At 41.7% G+C, this 24,533-nt stretch overlaps 2 protein-coding genes across 2 annotated transcripts; both read left to right on the top strand.

The window, feature by feature from the left end:
• The first annotated feature begins 6,658 nt into the window (after positions 1-6,658).
• chrnb4 (cholinergic receptor, nicotinic, beta 4 (neuronal)) lies at positions 6,659-12,716 on the top strand. The gene is made up of 6 exons (XM_076077756.1): positions 6,659-6,796; positions 9,361-9,405; positions 9,648-9,757; positions 10,318-11,173; positions 11,273-11,371; positions 11,927-12,716. Exons 1-6 carry the CDS (start codon positions 6,683-6,685, stop codon positions 12,089-12,091), a joined length of 1,389 nt encoding a protein of 462 aa, XP_075933871.1. The 5' UTR covers positions 6,659-6,682; the 3' UTR covers positions 12,092-12,716.
• Positions 12,717-15,399: 2,683 nt separating this feature from the next.
• chrna3 (cholinergic receptor, nicotinic, alpha 3) lies at positions 15,400-19,475 on the top strand. Its single transcript, XM_076077761.1, has 6 exons — positions 15,400-15,555; positions 16,304-16,348; positions 17,727-17,836; positions 18,009-18,806; positions 19,077-19,233; positions 19,347-19,475. The coding sequence occupies exons 1-6, from the start codon at positions 15,535-15,537 to the stop codon at positions 19,473-19,475; spliced, it is 1,260 nt and encodes a 419-aa protein (XP_075933876.1). The 5' UTR covers positions 15,400-15,534.
• The last annotated feature ends 5,058 nt before the right edge of the window (positions 19,476-24,533 follow it).

Here is a 24,533-nt window from a genome sequence, read left to right as displayed (position 1 = left end):
CACTCAAGTAAAGTACAAGTGCTTTACCTTGCACTTACGCCGTGACAACAGTTTGAGTGGTCAGTTTGAGTGGCACACACACATACATAAAATAAATCTCAGTTGTATCCTGAAATTGTCCCCATAATACTGAAACACATTGCATGAACCAATGAGATGGGTTGTTCCCCCGCAGGCAATGGATGGTGGGCAATCGATATCTTCACGTTAGGTTGCAACTCGCTGGTACAGGAGCCAAGCACTCCAGGTAATGAACTGCCTGCTTGATATACGGTATATCCCTCAGCGTGGGATTGCAGTGGTGCAACATGGTACAGCAACAACAGCAATTCTTTGATTAGCCATTTCTCTTCCATCCCGCTTCCCTGTCACACAGGGAAATCTATAACGCACAGACACTAACTGTCTGTCCGCATGTCAACATGTCCACTGTCAAACTGTTATGTGGCTCCTGCAGGATGCTCACATACTTTACACCACCCTGCAAACTGCAGAGACAGACAGAAGTCAAACAAGCACTACAAACTGTAAGGGGCTCTCTTTTCATGGTGATTTGCAGCCCCAGCCTGATGTGACACCACACCAGGCTACTGGTAATGACACTCTGAAACGGTTTGAATCATCAATGGTTAACCATTGAGCCGTTAAATGCTGTTTATAGCTTTCTTTTTTTTTCATCAAACTATTCAAGACTTGGTTGTCAGTCTGCCAGATATGTTTGGATCATCAATCCTTTTTAGAACTGTTTCCTGTTTTTATTGCATCCACCGAGAACACAGACTTCCTGCAAGAGTGAACTTCATTAAGATGAGTTAGAGATGTGAGCAAAAGGCTGTATAAGCTGATAACACTACACCAGAACCAAATAGCAGGGTCTCTGTGAGAACACCAGCCCAGACTTCTAGACAGCAAACCCTTCAAATGATATATGCTGTGACCCTTGAACTTATTGGCTGCTTGTCATATTGCTGAACATAAAATATATAGCTGAATTTTATCTTACTGCTTTACTTGTTTTTATTGTTCTGGTGAAGAGTGTCAGAAAAGAGATTTTTTCAACCAGGGAATTCTTTTTTTAGTTTCTGCCATACTAATGATAGACATTTCTTTCACTAATTCTGTAACTATATACAGGGAGATCCACCAATTAGGTAAGTCAAAGTTTAAAGTTAAAACAAAAATTAAATATCCGTGTTAAATTCTTTTAAAATTACACCTGCTTCTTCACCCTCAACCTTGAATATATGAATATGCAAATTGTTACTGGACATAAGGTGTCTCCTACAGTCCATTCTCAGTGTATGTGTCGATGCTAGCAAACCAGTTGTGATGTCACAAAATCATCTCGTACATAAACATCTTAAACTTTGCCCTGTCAGCAGATTAATCTGAAAACTGCACATACATCATTCTGTGGGAGAAGGTCAAACATCCAAATGAAATTGTTTTGAGTGGAGGAGGGGCTTTAACGTTCCACTGTATGTACCTCACATAATTTGTATACTTTTCTAAGAGTCAACATGCTGTGCAACTGTACTTGTCAGGACTTTATAGTTTCTTTGTTGTTTTGCCTGGCCTGGTACGCCATGTGCAGTCCTCTCACTCCCTGGACGTGCCATCCTTTAGCCATCCACCACATGCCCTCAGTCCTGCTCCCCTGACATCCCCGCCCCGCCTCCTCACCTGCATCGCATTCACTCCTCAGCCACACTCCACATTTACCAGTTCACCTCTCTTTGTTTATTGTTAGATCGTCATCGTTGCTATGCAGTTTTTTGTTACCTGCTATTACATTACATTACATTACAGTCATTTATCAGACGCTTTTATCCAAAGCGACTTACTATAAGTGTATTCAACATCGGTTTTCGAGAGAACGTGACCAGAAGTCATAAGTGCATCTCCTGCTACCACCGGCCTACCTGTAATGAACTGGCCCCTGGTGCATTTTTGATTAGTCATGTTTCACAACTAATGACTGCACTGGAGTTCATTGTATATTCAAAGTATACTGTCGAGTTGCTTGTAGGATGAAAGTTCCATTGAAACATGTTTTTTCTAGCTTCCGATCAGACTTTGCTATTCATTCATTTCTCGAGTTGAATGTAAACTTGCAGACACTTGAGCCAGTTATTCTATCAGAGCGAAAGTCATGTCTGTCACGCCGTCGCAATTCAGTTAGTTCAGACTCACTTGAAAAATCTTCGCTGTATATCACTAAACAATAACGAAAAGTAAAACAAAATAAGCACATGATGTGCACTGTGATGCATCATCTACTCAAACACGTTTGAAGTCTCTGCAAGTGGTCATACAGCGGTATGATACAAGGAATAATAAAAGTAAGGTATAAGAAAACATTCAGAAATATAAAACACTTTCATATACTTTGTGAAATAGTCTACTGTAAAATATATATAGTTTCAGTTTGCAATAAATAGAAGGAAGAAAGCAAAAAACAATGGTTTTGTCTGCTATTTAGATCCAATTGTTTCTGTCTGCATCTGGATTAAAAATACAATGTTGCTTTGAATGTGCATATTAATGAAAACATTTGTTTTCTGTATAAATACGATTTTGGGCAATTGGACAAACTGCAGTCCATGGACCTGTCCCCTTCAACCTAATAAAAACACGTGAGACTCAAAACCTAATCAGCCCCCATTGATCTGCTCTCAATAATCCAGAATAGAAGTCTTCGGAGTTACAATTTACAACTCCAGGCGAGTCCTTGGGGTCGCCCTTCATGCCAGATACAATTCCTTTACTGGCCATTATAATGAGGCTTTAAACTGCGTGGCCACTGTAAATCTGCCTCGCTAAGATTGCACTGCTCCTGGTTTGACTGGCCCTCACCTCACTAAATCTCACATCCAGGACCAGAGAATAATTTATTGTCCTCTCCTGACCACATTCGGCAAAGCAGTGTGTAGTCAGCAAATCACGGCAAGTCTCCAGGATCGTCATCTATTGTTCGTTGATGGGAAGAGAATTAGGCCCGGATGGGTTTCTCACTGAAGGTGGTGTTTTACTAAAGCTACGAGGACAGGAGCTGACATGTGACTATATGCTGGGTTCAAGACAATTAGATGGAATAGTATACAACTTATACTTTAAGTCTGTAGAAAATCCTCAGACATGGTCTTTCATAATACGTTCTTGGGGGGTATGCAGGTCTACATGTTTTAATTATGTGTCTTTTCTGTAGTGTAGGAAGTTGCTGATTTCAATCAGTTATTAGTGTGTGGGGGCAACAGAGGTCAGATAATTACATATTAAGTGCACTGACTGCATATAGTGTTACTTACCAAGAGTTCAGTCGTGTTCTCACCATATCCAAGCTCAAACGTTTAGAAATTCACAACCCCCCCTTTTCCCTTTCAATTAGCAAAATACAGAGATCACGGTCAGTGAACTATCCCACCTAAAACAGCTGCTGGTGTAAACGTCCAGCCGATCACAGACCGGGACGAGACCTGCAGGACTTGCTGGGGACGGAGAGAGCAGCGCTCCAGGACGAGGCTGCTGCGCGTTGACAGTGCGTAAAGACCCTCGAGGAGACTCGGTGTATTTTATGGGGCGGATTGCTTCAAAGCATAACCCTCAAAGACGGAGCAACAGATATCGCTATTTGACGAATTATCTCTTCTTTTTTTTTTAGGCATTAGCACCGTGCTGTTGACGTGTTCAAACCGTAGATTCCGGCATGTCCGAGAGGAAGAGCGCTAAACACCGCAGCTCTGAGGCATCAACACCGACAACTCCCGCGGATCAGATGGTGCCGAAAAAATGACTCGGACTCTTTCCATCCTCGCTTACTTGCTCTATTTGGTTCACTGTAAGTTTTATTTTCTTTAAGTTTTGTGACATAACCTACTAATCATTTTCAGTAAGTGGCTCCGTGGTGCAAAGATGCAGATACCTCAAATGTCTTGCTTTGTTTTATTTATTTTTTTATCAATAAAATGTATTTGAATGTGAACGCATAGTTTAATTAAAATTATAAACACATGCATGAATAAATAGCAAGAATAACTATGATTCTACCTGTAGTGTTACATTATTAAGTTACAGCAGGACTAAAGAAAGTGGGAGGGCTGCACCGGTTGCACAGATTCCTCATAAAAAGATATTGATTTCAGCCTTTTTGGTGTACTTGTTGATGCTATGTGTAAGGTAGGGCAGGAGGGAAGATGGAGAAATAATGTGGGCTGCACCAGTAAGAAAGGAGTAGCTGCAGACCATTGTTTGATGTGGTATTAGGTAGGTAGAGGAACTGACAGAGGCGGAGCAAAAAGGAAACAAAAGCAGTGAATTGCAGTCAACCTGCTGTCACATGGGTCAAACACTGAGAGGAGTTCAGCCTATTCAAACACAGCGTGTCTTTCGGAGCATTTTTTATAAATCAGACCTGGCCTGTTGTAAAATGTGGCCTGTATTCACCAAATGCAATCAGCACTCATATGGAAGTTTGAGATTTTTAGAGTGGGTCTCAACTAACATGCGTCTACAACATATACACCCGAGAAGTGCACACACCGTTAGAAACACAGCCCCCCGAACCTATACAAGTACCAGTTTCAGCAACTTCCCATCCTTTTCTTGACTTCTTCAACATCACCTTTTCATGTCACCAAAGTGGGTTCACCTGGGAAGACCAATACCTCATAATGAAACTGTCTCTGTGTGAGTAGTTTGTCATTCAGTGATGACATTTAAGTGATGAATCCTCATGTGTGTCACAGAGACAAGCAGCGGAATATAAAGCAGTCAGAGAGAAAAAAAAAAAATCTGTTTTTTTCAACCTTTGCCCCATGTTTTGGTCCATTCACACACCTCATTATGCTCTCGGCTCTCTTAACTGTATTACATTTTTGTCGATTTTTTTTTTTTCAAGTGTGCTGTGCAGAGTGGCCTTATCAACTCCACAACAGCTGATGTGAACACAACACTTGAGGCGCTGTTCATTTTACGCATTAAAACCTACACACACACACACACACACACTTACACACACCAGCGGCAGTTCACGGCAGGTAATCACAAGTTTGGGTGGTTTGCCAGTGGCCCTCATCTCTGGGGAAGGCAGAGCTTGTTTGACTCAGGTCTCTCAGGGCTTTGACAACACACCATCTGTTAAACAGCGCTGTGGAAGTCTGACTGTGTTGGATGGGACTGCAGCCAAGGCACAGTCATGGCAGCATGTGCTGACCCGTGGGGCTAGCTAGACTGTGTGCGTGCCACGCCCTGCAAAGCTCCAGGAGTCTGTGGGCCGATAATGGCACACACAGTTTGATACTGAGCAAGAAGAGAAGCATTGGAGTCGAAAGTCCAACATTGTTCTTACTTATAGCATCATCACAAAGGTTCAGAAAGGGGACAAGCTGATTCTCTGAGGTTCTGCAGCCATGAACATCACTTTGCTGAATATTGACAACAGTAGCGATTCTTTTTCTACAGGCCCATCAGTAAGAGTCTCGTGTGCTTCATGTGTGTTTGAGTGTTTCCCAAGAGTAAGTCGACTCAGCTAGTCCAGACCATGGGGGCATTAATAACATGCTGGATGTAAAGGCAATGGAGGAGGTAGTGCTACATGTATTCACTCTGCTCCAAATGAGAAGCACTGATCATCAGTTTCAATCAGGCTTGTCTTCACCCCTGACATGGGCTTCTTTTATCAGGGATGGAGGGAAGGAGGTCGAGTTGAAGTGTTGGTATTCATGGCTTATTCTTACTTGAATGATACATTCAGCGGTTTGGCTTCAGGCCGAATTATTGACATGCTGTGAAAATATCTGCCCTCGTCCCAAATGTAATTCTTTGGAAATGACTGTAGGGTCTTCATTACATTTCAATATAAATTGCACAACAAAGCCATCGCTGTATTTTTTAATTGCCAGATGCTGTTTCCCTTAGGACTATACGTGCAGTTTGTATGAAGCAGTCTGACACAGATAGATGAGGAACAGTATTTTGCTGAACAGATTCGTTCACTTTGTCAGTGTTTGAGTGTTTTTGCACAGATGCAGGGAGGGAGGGTATACCTGTCTACATGTAGATTAGTATCAGAATTAGTTGTTGGAACAGTATCATTTAGAGTGCTGGTATGTTTTGGGGAAGTCAGTATTGCAATGGTTCCCCCGACCAAAAAGCGAATGGGATTCTTTAAATATTTTTCCAGCAACCGCCTTTTTTATGTAAAAGCTTCAAAATTCATGAGAGGGGTATTACTGACATATTTTATATCATAGAACAAAACATTAAAATATCTTGAAGCTTGTATTAACCAAAGGCATTTAACCAAGAACCCTTTAAAACGTATTGACTTTGAGACGAGGGAACCGAAGATGCAAACCCATTTCTGGATTTAGGAATTCCTTCCTGATTGTTTCCAGACGACTCCATCCTCATATTTAAAAAAAAAAAAATAGTTCAATGGTTCAATTTGACAGCTGGATGTAGTGGCTTTAAACAACAACCTTTGTGACAATATGAAAACAAGTAGCATGGACTTTACATTGTCCGAGCATATATCCTCGCTCCATGGAACACTTATGTTCTAAATGTTTTTGTCTTGATACTGATATTTTGGATGTGTATACTATGCACTAACTGTGCATACAAATAATTTAACAAAATTGTGTCACTAGGTAGCCACTGTGCCGACTCAGAGGAGCGTCTCATGAACTGGTTGCTGGGAAAGGATCGCTACAATCCGCTCATCCGCCCGGCTGTCAACAGGACAGAGAGAGTCCCAGTGAAGCTGCAAGTGTCTCTGGCTCAGCTCATCAGTGTGGTAAGGCACCAAATACTTCTGCCCACCATGAAGAGGTGGGTGTGTTTGTTTATGTGGGAGAGAATATGTGCTGGGGAGACAAAGAGGGAGACAGAAAAATAAAGACAGAGCGAGAGAAAGAGGATGATGGAAAAGACAGAGCAAGAGCCACAAAGCTTTAAAGAAAGCAGTTAGTTATCCACCAGCCACTGCAGCGAGGCCATAGCTCTAAACGGATGGATGAAGTAGAGGATAGATGTGGTCAGCTGTGATATCTGACTCTGCCATGTCCAGATTGAAACGTCAGCACATTGGATTAAAAGGGGCCATAAAGCTGTTTTAGCCACAGTGATAGAGGTCCTCCTGTGATTTACAGCGGAGGCTCCTTCCCGCTGCAGACCAAGGCAGCAAGACTCACAGGCTCAGTTGATGAGTTTGCATTGTACCCTTGGAATAATTGCCATTTGGTATCACTTTATTGGATGCGTATGTCATGGGAGTGTGATGACATTACCAACAACTAACATGTTAACAAACAATCAGAAAAGAGGGGAGGATTTAAATGCAGTTATTTATTTACCTCACTTGAATCGAGATGCCAGAGTAAATATGACAGTAAGCAGGAAGGTACATCTTAGATTAGAGTTACAACAACTCTGTCCTCATATTCCGATAACGTTTGCTGTGCAATGGAAGTTGCAAGTGTGTTGAGATGCTGACACAGTCCAGTCGAGATCGTAATTTATTCTGTGTGCAAAACCTTGTTGTGCCCTTGTTACACCAGCAGAAACTACTGTCTCCTCTCGTTCCTCAGCATCTTTAATGAGTTTTTTTTAATGAAACCAGCTGTGTCATCCGCATTGTGTCGGCCGGTATATAGTTAATTGAGACTACACATTCATGTAACAGATTGTTAACATGCCTCAGCAGCCATGGAGGCAAATAAGCAGATCAGGAGTCTAGAAGAGGTTTCAGATGAAGCTTCATTTATTTTTTCATTCCAACACCAAAGGTTCACCATCACCAACCACTTCCCAGCAGTCTCTACCAGTCTCTCTATACAAACAAAATTAGCTCCTTATATACACCATCTCACTCTAATTAGCCCAGACATACCAAGTATATATACATCAACAATATATGTACAATAAATATTTACATGATTTTACCAACCCAAAGATATCAATAATAATTTACAAATATTTACAATCCCTATAAATAGAGTAAATTATCAACACATAATTTATCCAAATAAACAGAGCAACGCATATCTTGACTTCCCCCCTACCGGCTTCCTGTGGTTGGTACTTCCCGGAACTATAAATGGGTGCTCAAGCCCCCGGGGAGCCATTTTGCCTGAACACCCTGGGAAGAGGAAACAGGTAGAGGTGAGTTGTTGCAATATTTATACTAACTTTTATCTTTAGCTTGGCAGTATATATACACTGTATTGTTCTGACGCATAACTAATTAGACATTAAAACAATCTGGTCAGTTCAATCAGTCACTCACTGCCTTTGTCCATTTGTTTGTTCCCAGGGAGAACAAAAGGAACAACTGTGTCCCAGCTGTGCACATGGCTCCCAGCATCCACAGTCCAACAATAAATGTATCCAACAACATTGTGTGTGTTTTCCTTGGCACCTTCATCACATCACATCTCAAATACTGTCTGCAGCATACACAGAGTTGTTTTTTTTACTAAATATTTTGTCAAAATGATCTTTGGTTAGCTAATAGGATCATATTTTACTAACAATGATTCTAGACCTTTTTTTTGACATACTCGACAGCTCTATGTAATCTCAAGTAACCTTTCATTAACACCAACTGACTTTAAACTGGATGTTATTTACACTCCAGATTATATTATCCAGGCGAAGACTTTGTAATCATCAACTGTGTAGCTATGTAACCATTTTACCAGACCTTTATCAGTTACGTTTAACTAACTACAGTATTTAGACTTCTCAGCTCGCTTGCTAACTTGTTTTCATGCACTTTCAGTGCTACAACTGACTACTACTGGTTGGTATTGTGCAGGCAGCCTATTGTAGCTGGCTACCCAGAGGCAGAGTCTAGAAATCCAAGCTGAAATAGCCTGTAGTATTTGCCTCCAACTATGCCACTGTCATGTCAAATGAGGGCGTTGGATGCAGGAAGAACAGACAGTATATAAGAAGTGAACGTAGTCACTGTGATGTCACCCGTTGGTTTGTGGACTGCCGTTTTGAAGCCTTGAGTTCGGTTTATCGTCCGTTGACATCTTGGTGTTTGGCTGTCGCCATCTTGCCTTTTTGCAACCAGAGGTGATGCGAGAGGGTGGAGCTAAGTACAATTAAATGCTGAATAAGACATTTTTAGGCAACCTCTGCCTGATGGGAACTCGGCTTTCTCTGTCACTATAGCATGCACAGAGGAAGTTGTTTACACTTGCACATCCACATAAAAGCTGGCAATCTTTCCCTATAATACAGTGTTCAGGTTCAGCTAATATGCAGTTATATTTCGATACAGAGTTTAAATTGTATTTGTACATGAAAACTGTTTTGAAAATAATTTCCACCTCTTTTGTGCATTTTCAGAATGAAAGAGAACAGATCATGACCACAAATGTCTGGCTCACTCAGGTAAGTGTGCTGAAGCTCACCTGTATTCTTAGTCAGCCTAGTGTATGTCTTGTTAAATGTCCTTCCCTCTGAACTTGAATTAAGCCATATCCATTCTTCCTCTCTCAGCGTGGAACAAACAGCTTCTGTAATTTTGCTGCAGACATATTTAACTGATAATGAAGCATGTAATTAGAAATGAGCTGGTATTGAGAAAGTGTTTGGAAGTCGGACATGACAGCCAGGTCTCTCCGTCTCTGCAGCACTGGGTGGATTACAGGTTATCATGGGACCCTGCAAAGTACGAAGGTATCGACAAGCTGCGCATTCCCTCCAGACACATCTGGCTCCCAGATATTGTCCTGTACAACAAGTAAGCGTCACTTGAATGTCAAAGTGTTATGTTACATTCTTATGTGCAATGTTTTAAAAAACTAAGATAATTACATAGAATAATCTGTTAATGTTTTCTTTATGAGATTGAATCTATATGTCACAGTTTCAAAGTTCAAAGAGTACCCAGCAGGCAGGTTGAATAGAGCAGAAGATCAGCTTTAAAAACAAAAGCTAGTTCCAAAAACAACATTGACTGGCAACAAAAACTGAGGGAGCATGCTCAGGCAGTACAATGGAAATAAAGGAAAAATTCCAAATACTAAACTGAAGACAAACTCCGACGAGGAACAAACAACAGACAACCTCACAACTGAAAGAGGGAAAGCCACACAGACTAGATACGCACGGGACTAATCAACTTATAAAACACAGGTGAGATAGAAAACAAGTGGGGAAACAGACAAAGGCAGGTAGTAGCAAGTAGAAGACATTACACATGAGGACAATATGAGTAGTTTTCCTGTTATCTTCACGTCACTGTGATTGTTGATAACACAGATTCTCTAAAGTTCTCTCTCTCTCTCCCTCGTCTCATAGTGCTGATGGTACCTATGAGGTAACCGTCTTCACCAATGCCATTGTCCTTTTCAATGGCAGCATCAACTGGCTTCCTCCAGCCATCTACAAAAGCGCCTGTAAGATCGAGGTCAAGCATTTTCCCTTCGACCTGCAGAACTGCACCCTCAAGTTCCGCTCTTGGACGTATGACCACACGGAGATCGACCTGATCTTGAAGTCCGAGGTGGCGAGTATGGATGATTTCACTCCCAGTGGGGAGTGGGATATCCTGGCGCTGCCAGGCAGACGGACCGTCGACCCCCTGGATCCCACCTATGTGGACCTCACGTATGACTTCATCATCAAAAGGAAGCCCCTTTTCTACACCATAAACCTCATCATTCCCTGTGTTTTGATCACATCTCTGGCCATTCTGGTCTTCTACTTACCTTCAGACTGTGGGGAGAAGATGACCCTCTGCATCTCCGTGCTCTTGGCTCTCACTGTGTTCTTGCTTTTAATCTCAAAGATTGTTCCTCCCACCTCACTGGATGTGCCCCTGATCGGCAAGTACCTGATGTTCACCATGGTGCTCGTGACCTTCTCCATCATCACCAGTGTGTGTGTGCTCAACGTCCACCACCGCTCTCCGAGCACCCACACCATGCCTTCCTGGGTCAAGCTGATATTTCTTGTCAAACTGCCTGCCTTACTCTTCATCAGACGCCCTCAGAATAACTCTGCAAGCCAGAGACTTCGCCGACAGCGGTGTTTCAGGGCGAGGAGAGACATTTTGGGCTTGGGTTACCCAGTCGCATCAAAGACAGGTTTCACCTTGTCGTCTTCTGCCCTGCTGTCTTCCAATTCTGCCTTCTCCACCCCAGGACACAAAAATGTAGCTCCTCAGCTGGGCTACAGCCACTCCAACAGGAAGGGGGACTTGCGCTCCACTGATTACATTTCCAGTGGTTTCACCTCTAACCAGGACCTCCAGCAGACAAGCAACTCAGATTGGGCTGCTGATGTCCAGGAGGCGGTGGACGGGGTGCGCTTTGTGGCTGAGCACTTGATGGGAGATGATGATGATCAGAGTGTATGTATCCACATTTTAAAAGGGTGAAAGGGTCAATAGCTATTTCAGTATAGGTCTCAGCAATATGGAAACGTCTGTAGTTTAACTCAAATATGTCAGCCTATAGCACCCTAATAATTAGATTAACTCTTAAACTATGCTAGGTTTGAATGGATGGAACACATATGACAGTATATTGATATTAGTATTAAGTATATTACAGAACACTTTATGTTCCAATTCAACCCAATTCAATTGCTAGACTACAAGACATATTGATTTGATGTATGTAAAATGTGTAAGCAGGGTTGACGGTTTGTTTGGATGTGAGGATTCAGAAAGGGAATCACTCTCATACTTTATTCACTCATTCATTCACTCAGTTACACTCTCTGCCACCAAGTGGCTGCACAGAGGCATGGCAGCGTCCACACACGACACACTGGTGCAGGATTATTCGGCCATCTCACTGCTCTGCAATACTGATGGTTTATTTCAATAAAAGCCTGTGTGAAGTTTGTTGTGGCAAAAACATGAGCACTGAGTAAGTTTAATTTGATTTCTGTATATTCACAGGTGATAGAGGACTGGAAGTATGTCGCCATGGTGGTGGATCGGATGTTCCTGTGGATCTTTGTGATCGTGTGTGTGGTGGGCACGCTGGGCTTATTTCTCCAGCCTGTCTTCCAGACTCGGATTGTTCCCAAACAGCAGCCGAGCTCAGAGACTCCTCGCATATGATGACACGGCGAGTTTCTTTTTTTGTTTTCAGCAATCGAGCGGTGCATCTGCAGGCCTGCAGTATTTGCAACGTTTTTTTTTTGGTTGCTTGAAGCCTGTAGTACCATGTTGGTGGGGTCAAAGAGCAGTGACAGCATCGTCGTCTATGCCAAACCCCACCAACAAAGCATCTGAGAGGGTTAAACCACACAAAAAAGTACTTGCAACCACTTATTGTGTATATCAGGGGAACAAACAGGATTGTTGTGCGAGATAGGACGTAGAACAAATGTCTCCTAATAATCGAAACCACATGATCCACAGCAATACAACCATCTACAGCAGCAAATATTTTGAGGAAATGCTACATCTGCAATGGACGTAATGAGGCATTGTTGCACTGAGGTCATTTCCGTTCATGTCTACAAAGGACAGCTGCAGAACTGGACTGAATATAGTTTTCACTGCACTTAAGTATGCTGAACTTTTGCAGAAATATACCCAATATGTCTGAGTTAAGAAGACCGTGTGTCTGCTGTCAGATGTTGTTTGACGTCCTTTTTGTGTAAGTCCCATTACCATGTCATCGAAATGTGATGTGTGATTAAAGATCGAATAATGCCCGCTCTTATTTTGATCTAATGTATGAAATCCCCAATAAAGTCTTAAAATTGTCAGGGTGAGTGCTTAGTTAATCTGTGTTGCCGGTGATAAAGTTTGTCCTCGGAGCCAATACGTCCGCTGAGAATGAGCCAATTAGAACATTTCATCACAGAGATAAGACAGCTGTTCACTTGAAATGTGAGAGTGTCTGACCTGGCAAAAAAATAATGTTGACACAACAAAACTGTTGGAGATGAGGCTGATCTGGACTGCAATGTCTTGAAGCGCTGTGCTTTTTTACACAAGGCCAGGGCCCTGCCAAATATCCTTCAGCAAGACGCTTCTATAATGTGTACAATGGTTTGACCAAATTGTACTTGTTTCTGACACCAATCCAATAACCATTCATTTGTTTCTTTACGGTAGAGTTGATCTCTGTTAATTGTTTATTTGTACAGACCGGCAAATGCAGGCGCACACATATCTGAGCTTCACAAAACGTACAAGCACATGCTGAACGGAACCCACACTCAACATTTACTGCTCAATAAACTGTGGTGAGTGGGCTCGTTAGAGATTCTGCAATCTGTTGGTTCTTTTGTGAGACCGTCATTGAAATCAAGAGACAGCGATCTGCATCACTGTTGACGTTTTACCTTAATCTCTGTTTACAGTTTTTGAGATCATTCTCATTCACCTGTTGGCTTCCTCGTCATTAGTGAGGAGAGACGCCGCGGTTGCACAACATATGCATCAATCATTCATCTGTTTCAATCCAAACAAAGCAAGAGGAGTCGTCATTCAACACTCCATAAAAAGTCTCATAAATCACGTCGGCAGCCTTTTGTCATTAGTGTCCAATGAGATATGCATGGAAGCGTTGTCCTTGAGAATTGCCCTGCCACATAAGCAAGCATTAATTACTTTCCAACAAAGATCTACCGTCATATCGTCGTCAAAAATGGGGTTCAATCAAGATTACATGTTCCACTCCAATTTCTTTTTTTTTATATTCAGGAGCCTTTGCAGCGTGAAGGTCAAATTATTATTTATTACTACCTCTATGTGATGTAATATCCCCCACGGGGGTGATTCTCTTTTCACTTGCCCCGCTCAAAGGAGTTGAGAGAGCAGGGTCAAACACCAAACGGAGACTCTGCTTTTGGAAGGGAGTATTTACCGTCCGAGGGCACTTCAGCACGGTGGATGCTTGCTGAAAAGCACTTGGACCTCCCCTTCATCCAGCTGAAGGACAGGACTGTCAAACCCCTGGGCCAGTCTGCTGACTAAAGGAAAGAAAAGGGCTTCTCCGAACTGACAAAAGAAAGATAGAAGTGGGTTTACCAGCAGATATTTTTATTAAGAAAAACAACAAACAGTCACACAGGATGTTGTCTGAAAACCAAAATCAATTAAGAATCAATCAGTCAATCAAGAATATGTTATGCTGAAGGCCACACAAACCCCGACCCAGTAGCACAGATGCAGTAGGTAACAGTTGTACAGTAACATCCCACAAACTTTCTTCATTCAAATGCTAATCCTGACGTGGCATCCCTTTTTTCTCTCAACAGAGCCCCGCCCACTTCAGATGACTAAGATTAAATGAATAAAAAGGGTATACCTAAATATGAAATGTAATAAAGATTGAAATCTCTCATGTATAATAATCACAATCTCTTTGGCGGAGAATAATATTTTCATGTCAGGATCACTCAACTCTTGATTAGAACCTGATTGAGAAAATATGTTGTTCGGGTCCTTTTTTGTCTCTTAAACCTCCCACTGCGTAGTCTAATTTTAGTCGTTTTTTTTCCAATTCCAAGATTTAAAAAGAAAACTATACTGACACATCGGGTCCATGGACTACTGAAGGAACGAGTCCAAATCAAGGAAAGGGATGATTTGTAGCTGATATAAGCCTGTTGTGATCTAAAGGTGAAAACATGTGCACCCCTGACCAGTTTTGTCCTTGTTTTATCAGATTAGGTCGCTATAGGTTGCACTTTGTTTTGCAGTGCAGTGTGCCTCCTATCAGTGACCGTGTCCTCCGTGTAGCTCTGCCTCCCTCTCTCTCTGCTGCTCTCCCTGGAACTGCGGACGCGCTTTCTCTCTTCACACTTTCTTCTCCCGTCTGCTCCCCAGCGCGCTGCTGCCGCTGACCCTGGATACTGTTTTAAATTTGTCATTTCAAACAGGATGAAAGGCAATTTTTGCTACGTTGTGCCCAAATGTTTCTTCCTTCTGTTTCTTCTTCGACGTGAGTAATAAGCTACTACTTTAACATGCCATACTTGTTGCTTAACATACATGTGTTTAACAATATTGCCACAATTAATGATGGAGGCTACCTGTACAGAATTAGCAATTCAAAATAGCCATTTTGAAATAACCTATTTTTATTTAGTTATATAAGGCAAACATTCTGGGAAGTAATAAATGCTGACTTTGGGCTGTTGTTAATTTACAAATGTATGCATTTGTATTGGTGATAAATACATATTCTTTACACTGAAGAAAACCTCAAAATAAATCATTCAAATCATTGAAGGTAACACTCTGGTATTACAAAAATGTATAAAGGCAAAACAATATGAAGGTATACGCTGCTCCCCTGCTTTGACCACTAACCAACAATTCTCTGGCTGTTAGTCACCTTGTAACCAAGCCCTGGGCCACTTTATAAGCAACTAAACCACATTGCAGTGACAGATCCATGTCTGACAATCTGCTCTTTTTCAGGAGGCTCCTGTTCAGAGGCAGAGCACAAGCTCATCTCCGTGATATTCTCCAGCTACAACCAGTTCATAAGACCAGTGGAAAATGTGACCGACCCAGTCATTGTACAGTTCGAGGTGTCCATGTCACAGCTGGTCAAAGTGGTAAGTGCTGATGACTATTGCACATGTGAGTTACGGGCTGCTACTTCACCACAGTCAGATATCACTCAGCTTAATTAGCAGTCATGACCGGAGTGAAAAAAAACAAGGAATAACAGAAACAGCATTACATGTGGAGGGTATGAGCATAAGAAGAACTTGTGTGTGTAGAACTATAGCATACACTTAAACTGGTATTGATTTATTTTCTAGGCGTCTAAAGTACATTTTTCTGCTGCCCCCGTCCACAGCAGGATATTGCTTCGTGCCTGTGCAGGCTGACCTCTGTATAACCACACTTCAAAACATACAAACTATCCCTTTAAGTCTTAGGTTTGATCACGACATCAGATCATGTGGCCAGCCATGTTTGGAGCATATATTCCCAAGATACATTATCTTGTGAAATGGTGCTATTCTTGCATTTTTGACAAAAAAATCATGCAGCCAGAGAAACAATATCGAAGCTTTAATTGTACACCGTGATGTACAACTGAGTTGTTAGAATGAAAAGTTAAGGCTGTGCTGTGACCGCTCCAGCTGTCATGTGGGTTATGCTTCAGGCGTGGAGGACCCAGGTGCATCTCTCCTCTTGTCTGGCATACGCAGAGGAAAGCACACAAACAATCCTCACCGGTGAATTGGACGATCGCCTGTGACAGTGTTCTTCCTATTTTAACTTTAGGATGTCAGAATGTATTGTTTTTTTCCCCCCTAAATGTCTTCATTATCAATTCTGCTCTGTTTTCAGGATGAAGTCAATCAGATTATGGAGACAAATCTGTGGCTGAGACATGTAAGTTTATGGTGCATGGCCCTTAAGCAAGGACATGAAGTATGGATCTAGCTTCCTGTCATACATGATTCTTCGGGGCTGGACTGACAGGTTGAATTATTCATGGAAGGAAGCTCTTTAAGCATATTGATCCTTCTAGTCCTCATTTTTTAAAGAAAACAAATCCTACAAACCAATACCATTTTGGATTTTGTGGTCAATTTTCTTCACGATTTTTTTTTTTTAAATAATTTGACAGTGGTCTGGAATTCATATCATACTTGTCCATAATATTCCTTCTGACAGTGTGACAGAAACCTCTGAGCATCTGCCAAACACTGAACCTGAATGATTCAACTGATTTAAATTGTATTTCGTGTACATCAAAAATAAAGCCATGCTGTATGCCTTGATGGTTTTGTCATTTCCCACATAATGTAATGTCTCTGCTGCAATGATGCATAGTGCAGTGAACCAGATCAGAATCAAATGAGTCAGGGCAGGTCTCCAAGTCCCACATTACAGTTGCTGAGCAAATACACATCTTCAATGTTAATGCTAAAGGGCTGTGCTGTAATTGCTCTTTGTTGCTGAGAGTTGAAGCAGTGTTTCACTTTATTTTGGTGTCTGTTGTTTTGGAGTTTCTCTTTGCACCGACCATCCAAATCTTACAATACACTGTAGATACCTACTGTTTCGTATTTAAGTGAAATCATTGCAGCTCTCTGAGGTTGCTTTATTGTTGTTGCTTTATGAGTCTCACAAGCATCTCTGGCTGTCCTCAAGAGAGGGTCAAAAACGAAAGGTCCATAAAATACACTGTAAACTGTGGTCCATTATGTCTCCTCTCAGACTACATACTGTGTGAAGTCAGTTTATATGCCACAGTTGGAGATGACGACCTCTCAACATTTTACAAGAGAATGTGAAGATTTGTATAGTAAAAGATAATCACCAGAAGGAAACTACTGGTACCTTCTTGTTTTTATATATACTGTAAGTTGTGTAGCTTTATAGAGCCGTTACAACAAACTTATTTTGTTTAAACTGCTTGGAAATAAATAATGCATCTGCGTTGTCGGTCGGTAACATTTTGTACAGACATTGATGGTCCCTAGAGGATGCATCCTAATGATTTTGGTGATCCCGTGATATTTCCTGTAGCGCCACCACAACGGGGATCTTTGTAGTTTTGAGTGAAATGTCTCGACAACTATTGGACGGAATGGCATGAAATGTGGTACAGATCTTAATTCCCCCCTCACGATGAGTTGTAATACCTTTGGTGATCCCTTAAGTTTTCATCATTGAGTCAAATGTTTTATTTGTCCAATATTTGTCTGACACTGTAATTGTTCTTGTTTTTAGCGTGAATTAATCATTCTGTTTTGTTTTTCAGATCTGGAATGACTACAAACTCAGATGGAATCCAAAGGATTTTGGAGGCGTGGAGTTTATCCGAGTGCCATCCAGCAGGATATGGAAGCCAGACATTGTGCTCTACAACAAGTGAGCGTAACAACAAATTCAAAAACCTGGCTTTTAAGTGCATTTAAGATAAAGGATTGCTGGACAATGACAAGCTATATCATTCGCCATTGCTCATTTTGCATGGGTCGTTTTTCACTCGGTCTTCCTCTTCTTTTTTCTCACTCTTTCTTTAATTTCTCTCTCTCCACAGTGCAGTTGGAGATTTCCAGGTCGATGACAAAACAAAGGCCCTCCTTCGTTACAATGGTGATGTTACTTGGATCCCTCCTGCCATATTCAAGAGCTCATGCAAGATTGACGTCACTTACTTCCCCTTCGACTACCAAAATTGCACCATGAAGTTCGGCTCCTGGACGTACGACAAGGCCAAGATCGATCTGGTGCTTATTGGCTCTACCATCAACCTCAAGGACTTCTGGGAGAGCGGCCAGTGGGCGATCATCGATGCCCCTGGTTACAAACATGACATTAAGTACAACTGCTGCGAGGAAATCTACACGGATATTACTTACTCTTTGTACATCCGCCGTCTGCCACTTTTCTATACCATCAACATGATCATTCCCTGCCTCCTCATCTCCTTCCTTACCTTGCTCGTCTTCTACCTGCCATCTGATTGCGGTGAGAAAATCACTCTGTGTATCTCCGTCCTGCTGTCTTTAACTGTCTTCCTCCTTGTCATAACAGAGACCATCCCCTCCACCTCGCTAGTCATCCCCCTGATTGGCGAGTACCTCCTCTTCACCATGATCTTTGTCACCCTCTCTATTGTGATCACTGTTTTTGTGTTGAACGTCCACTACCGCACACCAAAGACCCACACTATGCCCTGCTGGGTGCGGACTGTGTTCCTGGGGCTGCTGCCCAGGGTGATGTTGATGACAAGGCCAGAGAGGGACCCTGAGAAGTTGGCGGCGGCGGCGGCGGCGGCGGCGGCGGCGGCCGGCAATGTTCCGACGATGCATTCAAGGCCCTGTGCCATTCATTCGTCAGGTACTTTGCAGAAGCAGCACAAACCTCAGGCCCTGTCCTCCAGCGTGGTGTCCAGCCTGACAAACCGCCAACGGCTTTTCAACAACACAGAGCTCTCCAACTTCAATAACTTAAGTGGAGACCCGACCAAAGGTGCAGGCTCAGCGCTCTTGTGCTGCGAGGGCCATTGCAACTGCTGCTGGCACCAGAGGTCCAGCAAACTGCCCGCAGACTCCGAGGGAGGGAGCGGGGGACTGGGCAGCCTGGGGGCCGCGACTGGAGGCAGTGCCTCTGGGGTCGGAGGGGGGAGTCGGTGCTCCAGCTCCGAGTCTCTGGAAGGAGGAATAATGTCCCTGTTGCCGCTCTCCCCTGAGGTCCGGGAGGCTATTGACAGTGTCGCATACATTGCAGAGAACATGAGACTACAGAATGAAGCAAAGGAGGTGAGTGCTCACAATCATAAAAAATGTGAAACTATGGTAAACTTTTATAGGAAACCTACTTAGACAATGTCACCGCACCATTAAAAATCTCTTTCACTGTGATCCTCTCACAGGTTCAGGATGACTGGAAGTATGTTGCCATGGTTATTGACAGGATCTTCCTCTGGGTTTTTATCCTTGTGTGCATCCTGGGAACAGCTGGCCTCTTCCTCCAGCCTCTATTGCTTACGGAGGACATTTGAATCAGCTTCGATAAAGCAAATACTTCAATATTGTTTAACTGCACAGCAATCATTATAAGTAAGACTCTCACCATGGCACAGACAGAGGAAATACAGAGCTGATGCAAAGTCAAGAAGAAACAATGAATGAGTCTGACAGATATTGACGCAAATGTTTCAGTGACTGTGTTTTCACAGATAGAGTAGATACTTTTTGTTTGAAGAAGTGGCTGAAGGACTCTCTAATGCAGAGGACATTGTTAACAAGCAATGGCAAAGACCATGATGGTTAGTCATTTCATTGTTTACATGCTAGCTCTGAAGCAATATAATCTACAATGCTGGGCACAAAGGAGGTCTGCACACTGTTGCGCTCTAAATAAATAGTTTATTTCTCTTTTTCTCTGCTTAAGGCAACATTTCAATCTGTAAGATCTTCCTCGGGCAAGTGTGAATGACAAAAGCAGCCATTTGTTGTCGAGGCAGTAATCAACTGAAATCATTATCACCTGCTGGTCAGCAACTTTGTGTCCGCCAGTTAAGACGTTTTTGTCTTGCAGCCGAGTAGCATTGCCTGGATGTGCGCAAACTTGTTCCCTCTTCTGAATACAATCAGCAATGCCAAGGCTACACTGTTGCAATATCAATAATGGGAACTTATTCAATTTAGTGAACTTGAAACACCTAATTTCATATTAAGCAATACATACTTCACCATAATTCACCAGGTAGCTCGGTATTTTCTTCTTCAAATGTTAAGTCCACTTTGAGTGCCATGCTAAAAATGTAAACGTGTTTATTGAGATAACAGGGGGGAACATGTCTTTCCATGTTTCTAAGAACAAAGCAAGGTGGTGTGAGTGACATCATGTGGCAATTCTTTGCTACTACAAATGATAACAAGGCCCTCTGATTGTTGTAAAGGGATATGGCGCCCATTTTGTCATCATCTCGGTTGTAACATATTCCCAGTTGTAACATTTTCCAAAAAGTTATCCTCGTAGTTTATGCGTGTAAGGCATCCCTGTGAGAAAATGCCATCTAGAATTCTTGCAAATTTGATATTTACAATGCCCTGAAAGTGTTCCATGAGCAAAGAGAAAAAGCATAAACACATTTTAGTTCTGTTTTAATCACATATTTCTGTTAATAAATATTATAAAAACATGTTATACAAATGTGTGAGGTGCACCTCTGTTGTATCTGTGGTTTCTCTGAACTACCAGGATTTCTGACACTGCAAACAAAAGCTGTGGGATGTAGATGTAATTTCAAGGAGGTCACTGAGGCTCTGTTTATTACTCCGTTCCACATCCTCTGTGCCCCCTTGGAGCCTACTCTGCTTATCAAAATCATATAGAGAGCGAGTGATGAAGGATCTTATTGGATTCCTCTCTTTTCTTCTTCTAAACCTCTTTCCTGACAAAAATAAAATGTTCTGCTCTTACTACAAGGCGTCTGCACTGCCTCTTAGTACCTCAGTGCTGCCACCACAGGTCCGATGCTGTCAGGAGTAAGGGTCAAATTCTCACATGTACTTAAAGACTTATAGATGAAATGGGCTGATGGAAATTACACTTAAATCACAACCTCCATAGGTACTAGCTAACAGAAACACATAATCTCCCACATGTACTGTGAGTCTAAGCATCCTGGCTATGGCCTGACTCTCAGTGTGTCAATGTCTGATTCTTATAATACAACTAAAAATCAGAGCAGATGGCGAGCTATGTGATTACAAGAAAATCCAACCCATATTTAATTGAATGCTGGCAGGGAAGCACAGACAGATACCAGCTCTCTGTCACATCTGATAAGAAACCCCTGGCTAATGAATTTAATTAAAGCTCACTTAGAACCTGTGTGTGGCTGATCTGCAGGAGGGCAGGAGATCTACTGAAAAAAGATACCGTATGATGTACGAAATAAAGGAGCTTTAAAGGAGAATATTTTCTCATGGATCCTTTTGAGAAGAACCGGCTGGCTATTAAAAGGAAGAAAAAAAAAAAGAAAACATGCGCTGGTTTTACCTGCCAATAAAAGCATGCATGAACAATGTTTAATTTTGGAACAAAAGCATCTCAAGACACCACAGAATGCACAGGAAGTGGCTCAGTATAGTTTCTGCACATTCATTATTTTAGCTCTCCATGGGTGTAGACAAAAACCTGATAGTTGCCTGTACAAGGTTTCACAAGGTGCTGTCTGTGGAGTCTATGGCTGTTACATTGCTTATAATCATGATCATAATCGCCATCCTCCTGTGTAAGTACATCAACAAGTGATATGTTTGTTTAACTATTTAATTGTTTGTATGAAGAGAAAGGATTAATTTGTCTTCTTTGTCTTCAAGGTGCTCTGGCAAATCAGGTCACAAGCCAAACTAACGGTGAGCTTTCATTTAAGAGAACACATCTGTCTGCTGTTTTCTCCATGTGATTGTAAGACATTGTATCATATATAAATGAAATGTCTTTCTCTGTTTCAACAACCCCATGCAACAGATATATTTCCAGCGAGGATCCTGGCTCAACAGAAAACTATGAGCGAGAACAGTGACCTTTATGTAACCTGCAGCACATTTGGGTTCAAGAAAAAGGTCATGGTTTATGTTTATTTATGTAAGGGTGAACTTTGTATCGATAAAAAGATGCAGAAGCCAGATCAAAATGATACCACCTTCACCATACACAGAGTTGGCCTTCATCACAGTGGAAACTACAGCTGTGTTTACTCCATAAGGAATGATTCGCTTCCCAATGGAGCCAAGAGAGGACACAACGTGATTCAGATTCTGGTTATATGTAAGTATTTACATCCCTATATGAAAGCATGTCAACGTTATTTCTCTCCACTCATTTTGTCCTTCTTGCCGCACAGCCAATTATCTCCCTGCAGATATTTCAATAGCTGGGCCTTCAACTGTCAGTGAGGGAGACGATATTGCATTCAGATGTGCTGTTTCTGACACCCTGCAAACACTCGGTGAATGTCAACTCATCCACTCTTACCTGAGGAGGAATGAGACCATCCTCCAAGTGCAAGCGTTTAATGTCAACCGGATGGAGGCAACCTTCACCATCGAAGGTGCCGTCATTAGGGATTCGGGCCATTACAGCTGCGTGGTGCTGCCATCTAAATGCATTCAAGTGCAAGAGAAAACACTCTATGGAAATAACGCAGTGTTGCTGGAGGTCAAAGGTTAGTGGGTCAGCTGCTCATGGTTACAAAATGCAGTTAGAAATATAGTAATTTTTCTGTTTGCTGTATATGCTTCAATGTTGAAAGTCTTCTAAAACGTCGTATGCTCTTGCTCTCCAGTAAGTTTGGTCCTCCCAGTCATTGTCTTCTGTGGAGCAATAATCCTGATGTCATTAGTGGGTCTGGGTCTGTGTCTGTGTCTGTGGTGGATCAACAAACAAAGTCAGATGAGCGAAGAGAAATCGAAAGGCAAGTTTTAGAGTTCATATTTTGTAGTATGTAGTCCTGTCATCGAATGACATAAAAAAAGGTCTGTTATTAGTAGACAGATCTAACTTCTATTCTGTATGACACTGCCTTGTCTCACCAACCACATTGTGAAGGTGAACATTTTAACACTTTAGATGTTTTTTTTTTCCTATTTCAGTAGGCTACTCAGCTCCGTCCAAGTGAGTTCAACTTTTGACCCAGTCTCATTGATGCTGTCTGATGAATTTAGGAGCATTCCAAAAGCTTATGAGCAGATAAGCAGATAGTCATTTGGTTTTTATTTTGTACTGCTGTTTTCAGATATATGTGCTCATAGACATTTTTTGTATGCAGAATGCTTACCGTGAACTAAAATACACTGGGTACACACTGAATCTGCCACTAATCTGCCAATGCTGAGTTGATTAAAGGGCTTGAATTGTGCGTTCTTAGTGAGGCGAGTCAGCAGGCAAATGCAGACATGGTGGAGGAACAAACAGAGGGAGAGGATGTGGAAGCACAAGACGGTATGTTGAAAATGGAATTACAGTAAAGGCATACTCTGGGGAGTTTGTAATGAAGTTATCTATGATGACTTACATAAACATAATCTAGCTACATTCTGGTCTGAGTAACTACAATAATTCCTCTGCCTGGATGTATAAAACATCAGGGACACCATCATATGTTTGTGCTTAAAAGGCTTAAAATCAGTTTTTGCAAAAACTAAAATGCATGAATGATCATGGCTTTTACATGCATTCCAAGTGGTCATCCTAATTCCTGAAGAAGATCTGCTCAAATGTTGCTAATTCTGTGTCTTTCAAATTATTTCCCTCATGACGTGTCTCAGGGTTATTGTGAAAGCAATTTGTGACTTTCTTTTATGAAAAGTGCAATAATGCTAAACTATATATGTTGATTAGAATGACACATACACAGACATATATTTATAATAGAAAACAACTAACCCATTTATTGGTCTCTCTTTTAAACATTTTAAAATCTTTTTCAACTCAGGAGACTCTTTCAGCACGGAAGAGGGTGAAGAGTAAGAAACATAAATTCATTTTAATACAAATAATTATTTCAGTGTCACTTTTACGCACATGGCGAGAGTAAGATATATAATTATGGAAGTAACATAATAATGTAATATTGTAAAGGTGTAATATTTCAAGCCACATGATAATTTGCTAGATGAATCTGACTTCTGTTATTCTGACCATTTTCTCAGGTATCAGAATGTTGTGGCTGCTGAGGACTCCAGTAACTATGATGATTGTGAGGGAGCGTACAGTGTTGCAAGTAAGTTATAAGCTACTTTGTGCTATTACATAAATATTATTTAACTTAACATGTTGACAGTCATGGAGATGACTTTGATTTCTAACATGCAGATGAGAGTGATGATGGATAGAGTGGCATTGATCAGATGTGGGCCAACTGACAGATTTTGAGTGCTAAAGTTACTGTAGAATGTATCATTATAATGTAATATTCTCAGCACAGTTGGCAACGTTAGAATGGAGTCACTCAGAATATGTACCATTTGTTTTTGTTGTTGAGATGTTTCTTACTTACGATGCTCAAAAATAAGGCAACGAGGACAATGAGAAGAATGAAAAT

Source organism: Anarhichas minor, unplaced genomic scaffold (genome assembly GCF_050575085.1).
Source record: "Anarhichas minor isolate MPS153535 unplaced genomic scaffold, ASM5057508v1 ptg000062l, whole genome shotgun sequence".
Classification (NCBI taxonomy): domain Eukaryota; kingdom Metazoa; phylum Chordata; class Actinopteri; order Perciformes; family Anarhichadidae; genus Anarhichas; species Anarhichas minor.
Note: the sequence above shows the minus strand (reverse complement) of the source record. Positions and strands in the feature narration are given on the sequence as shown.

Coding starts and splice junctions, on each gene's coding strand:
- chrna3 (XM_076077761.1), top strand. CDS start 15,535: ATGTCACAGCTGGTCAAAGTG. Junction 16,349..17,726: donor CAAATCTGTGGCTGAGACAT/GTAAGTTTATGG, acceptor TTTGTTTTTCAG/ATCTGGAATGACTACAAACT. Junction 17,837..18,008: donor GACATTGTGCTCTACAACAA/GTGAGCGTAACA, acceptor CTCTCTCCACAG/TGCAGTTGGAGATTTCCAGG.
- chrnb4 (XM_076077756.1), top strand. CDS start 6,683: ATGAACTGGTTGCTGGGAAAGGATCGCTACAATCCGCTCATCCGCCCG. Junction 6,797..9,360: donor TGGCTCAGCTCATCAGTGTG/GTAAGGCACCAA, acceptor GTGCATTTTCAG/AATGAAAGAGAACAGATCAT. Junction 11,372..11,926: donor GAGATGATGATGATCAGAGT/GTATGTATCCAC, acceptor GTATATTCACAG/GTGATAGAGGACTGGAAGTA.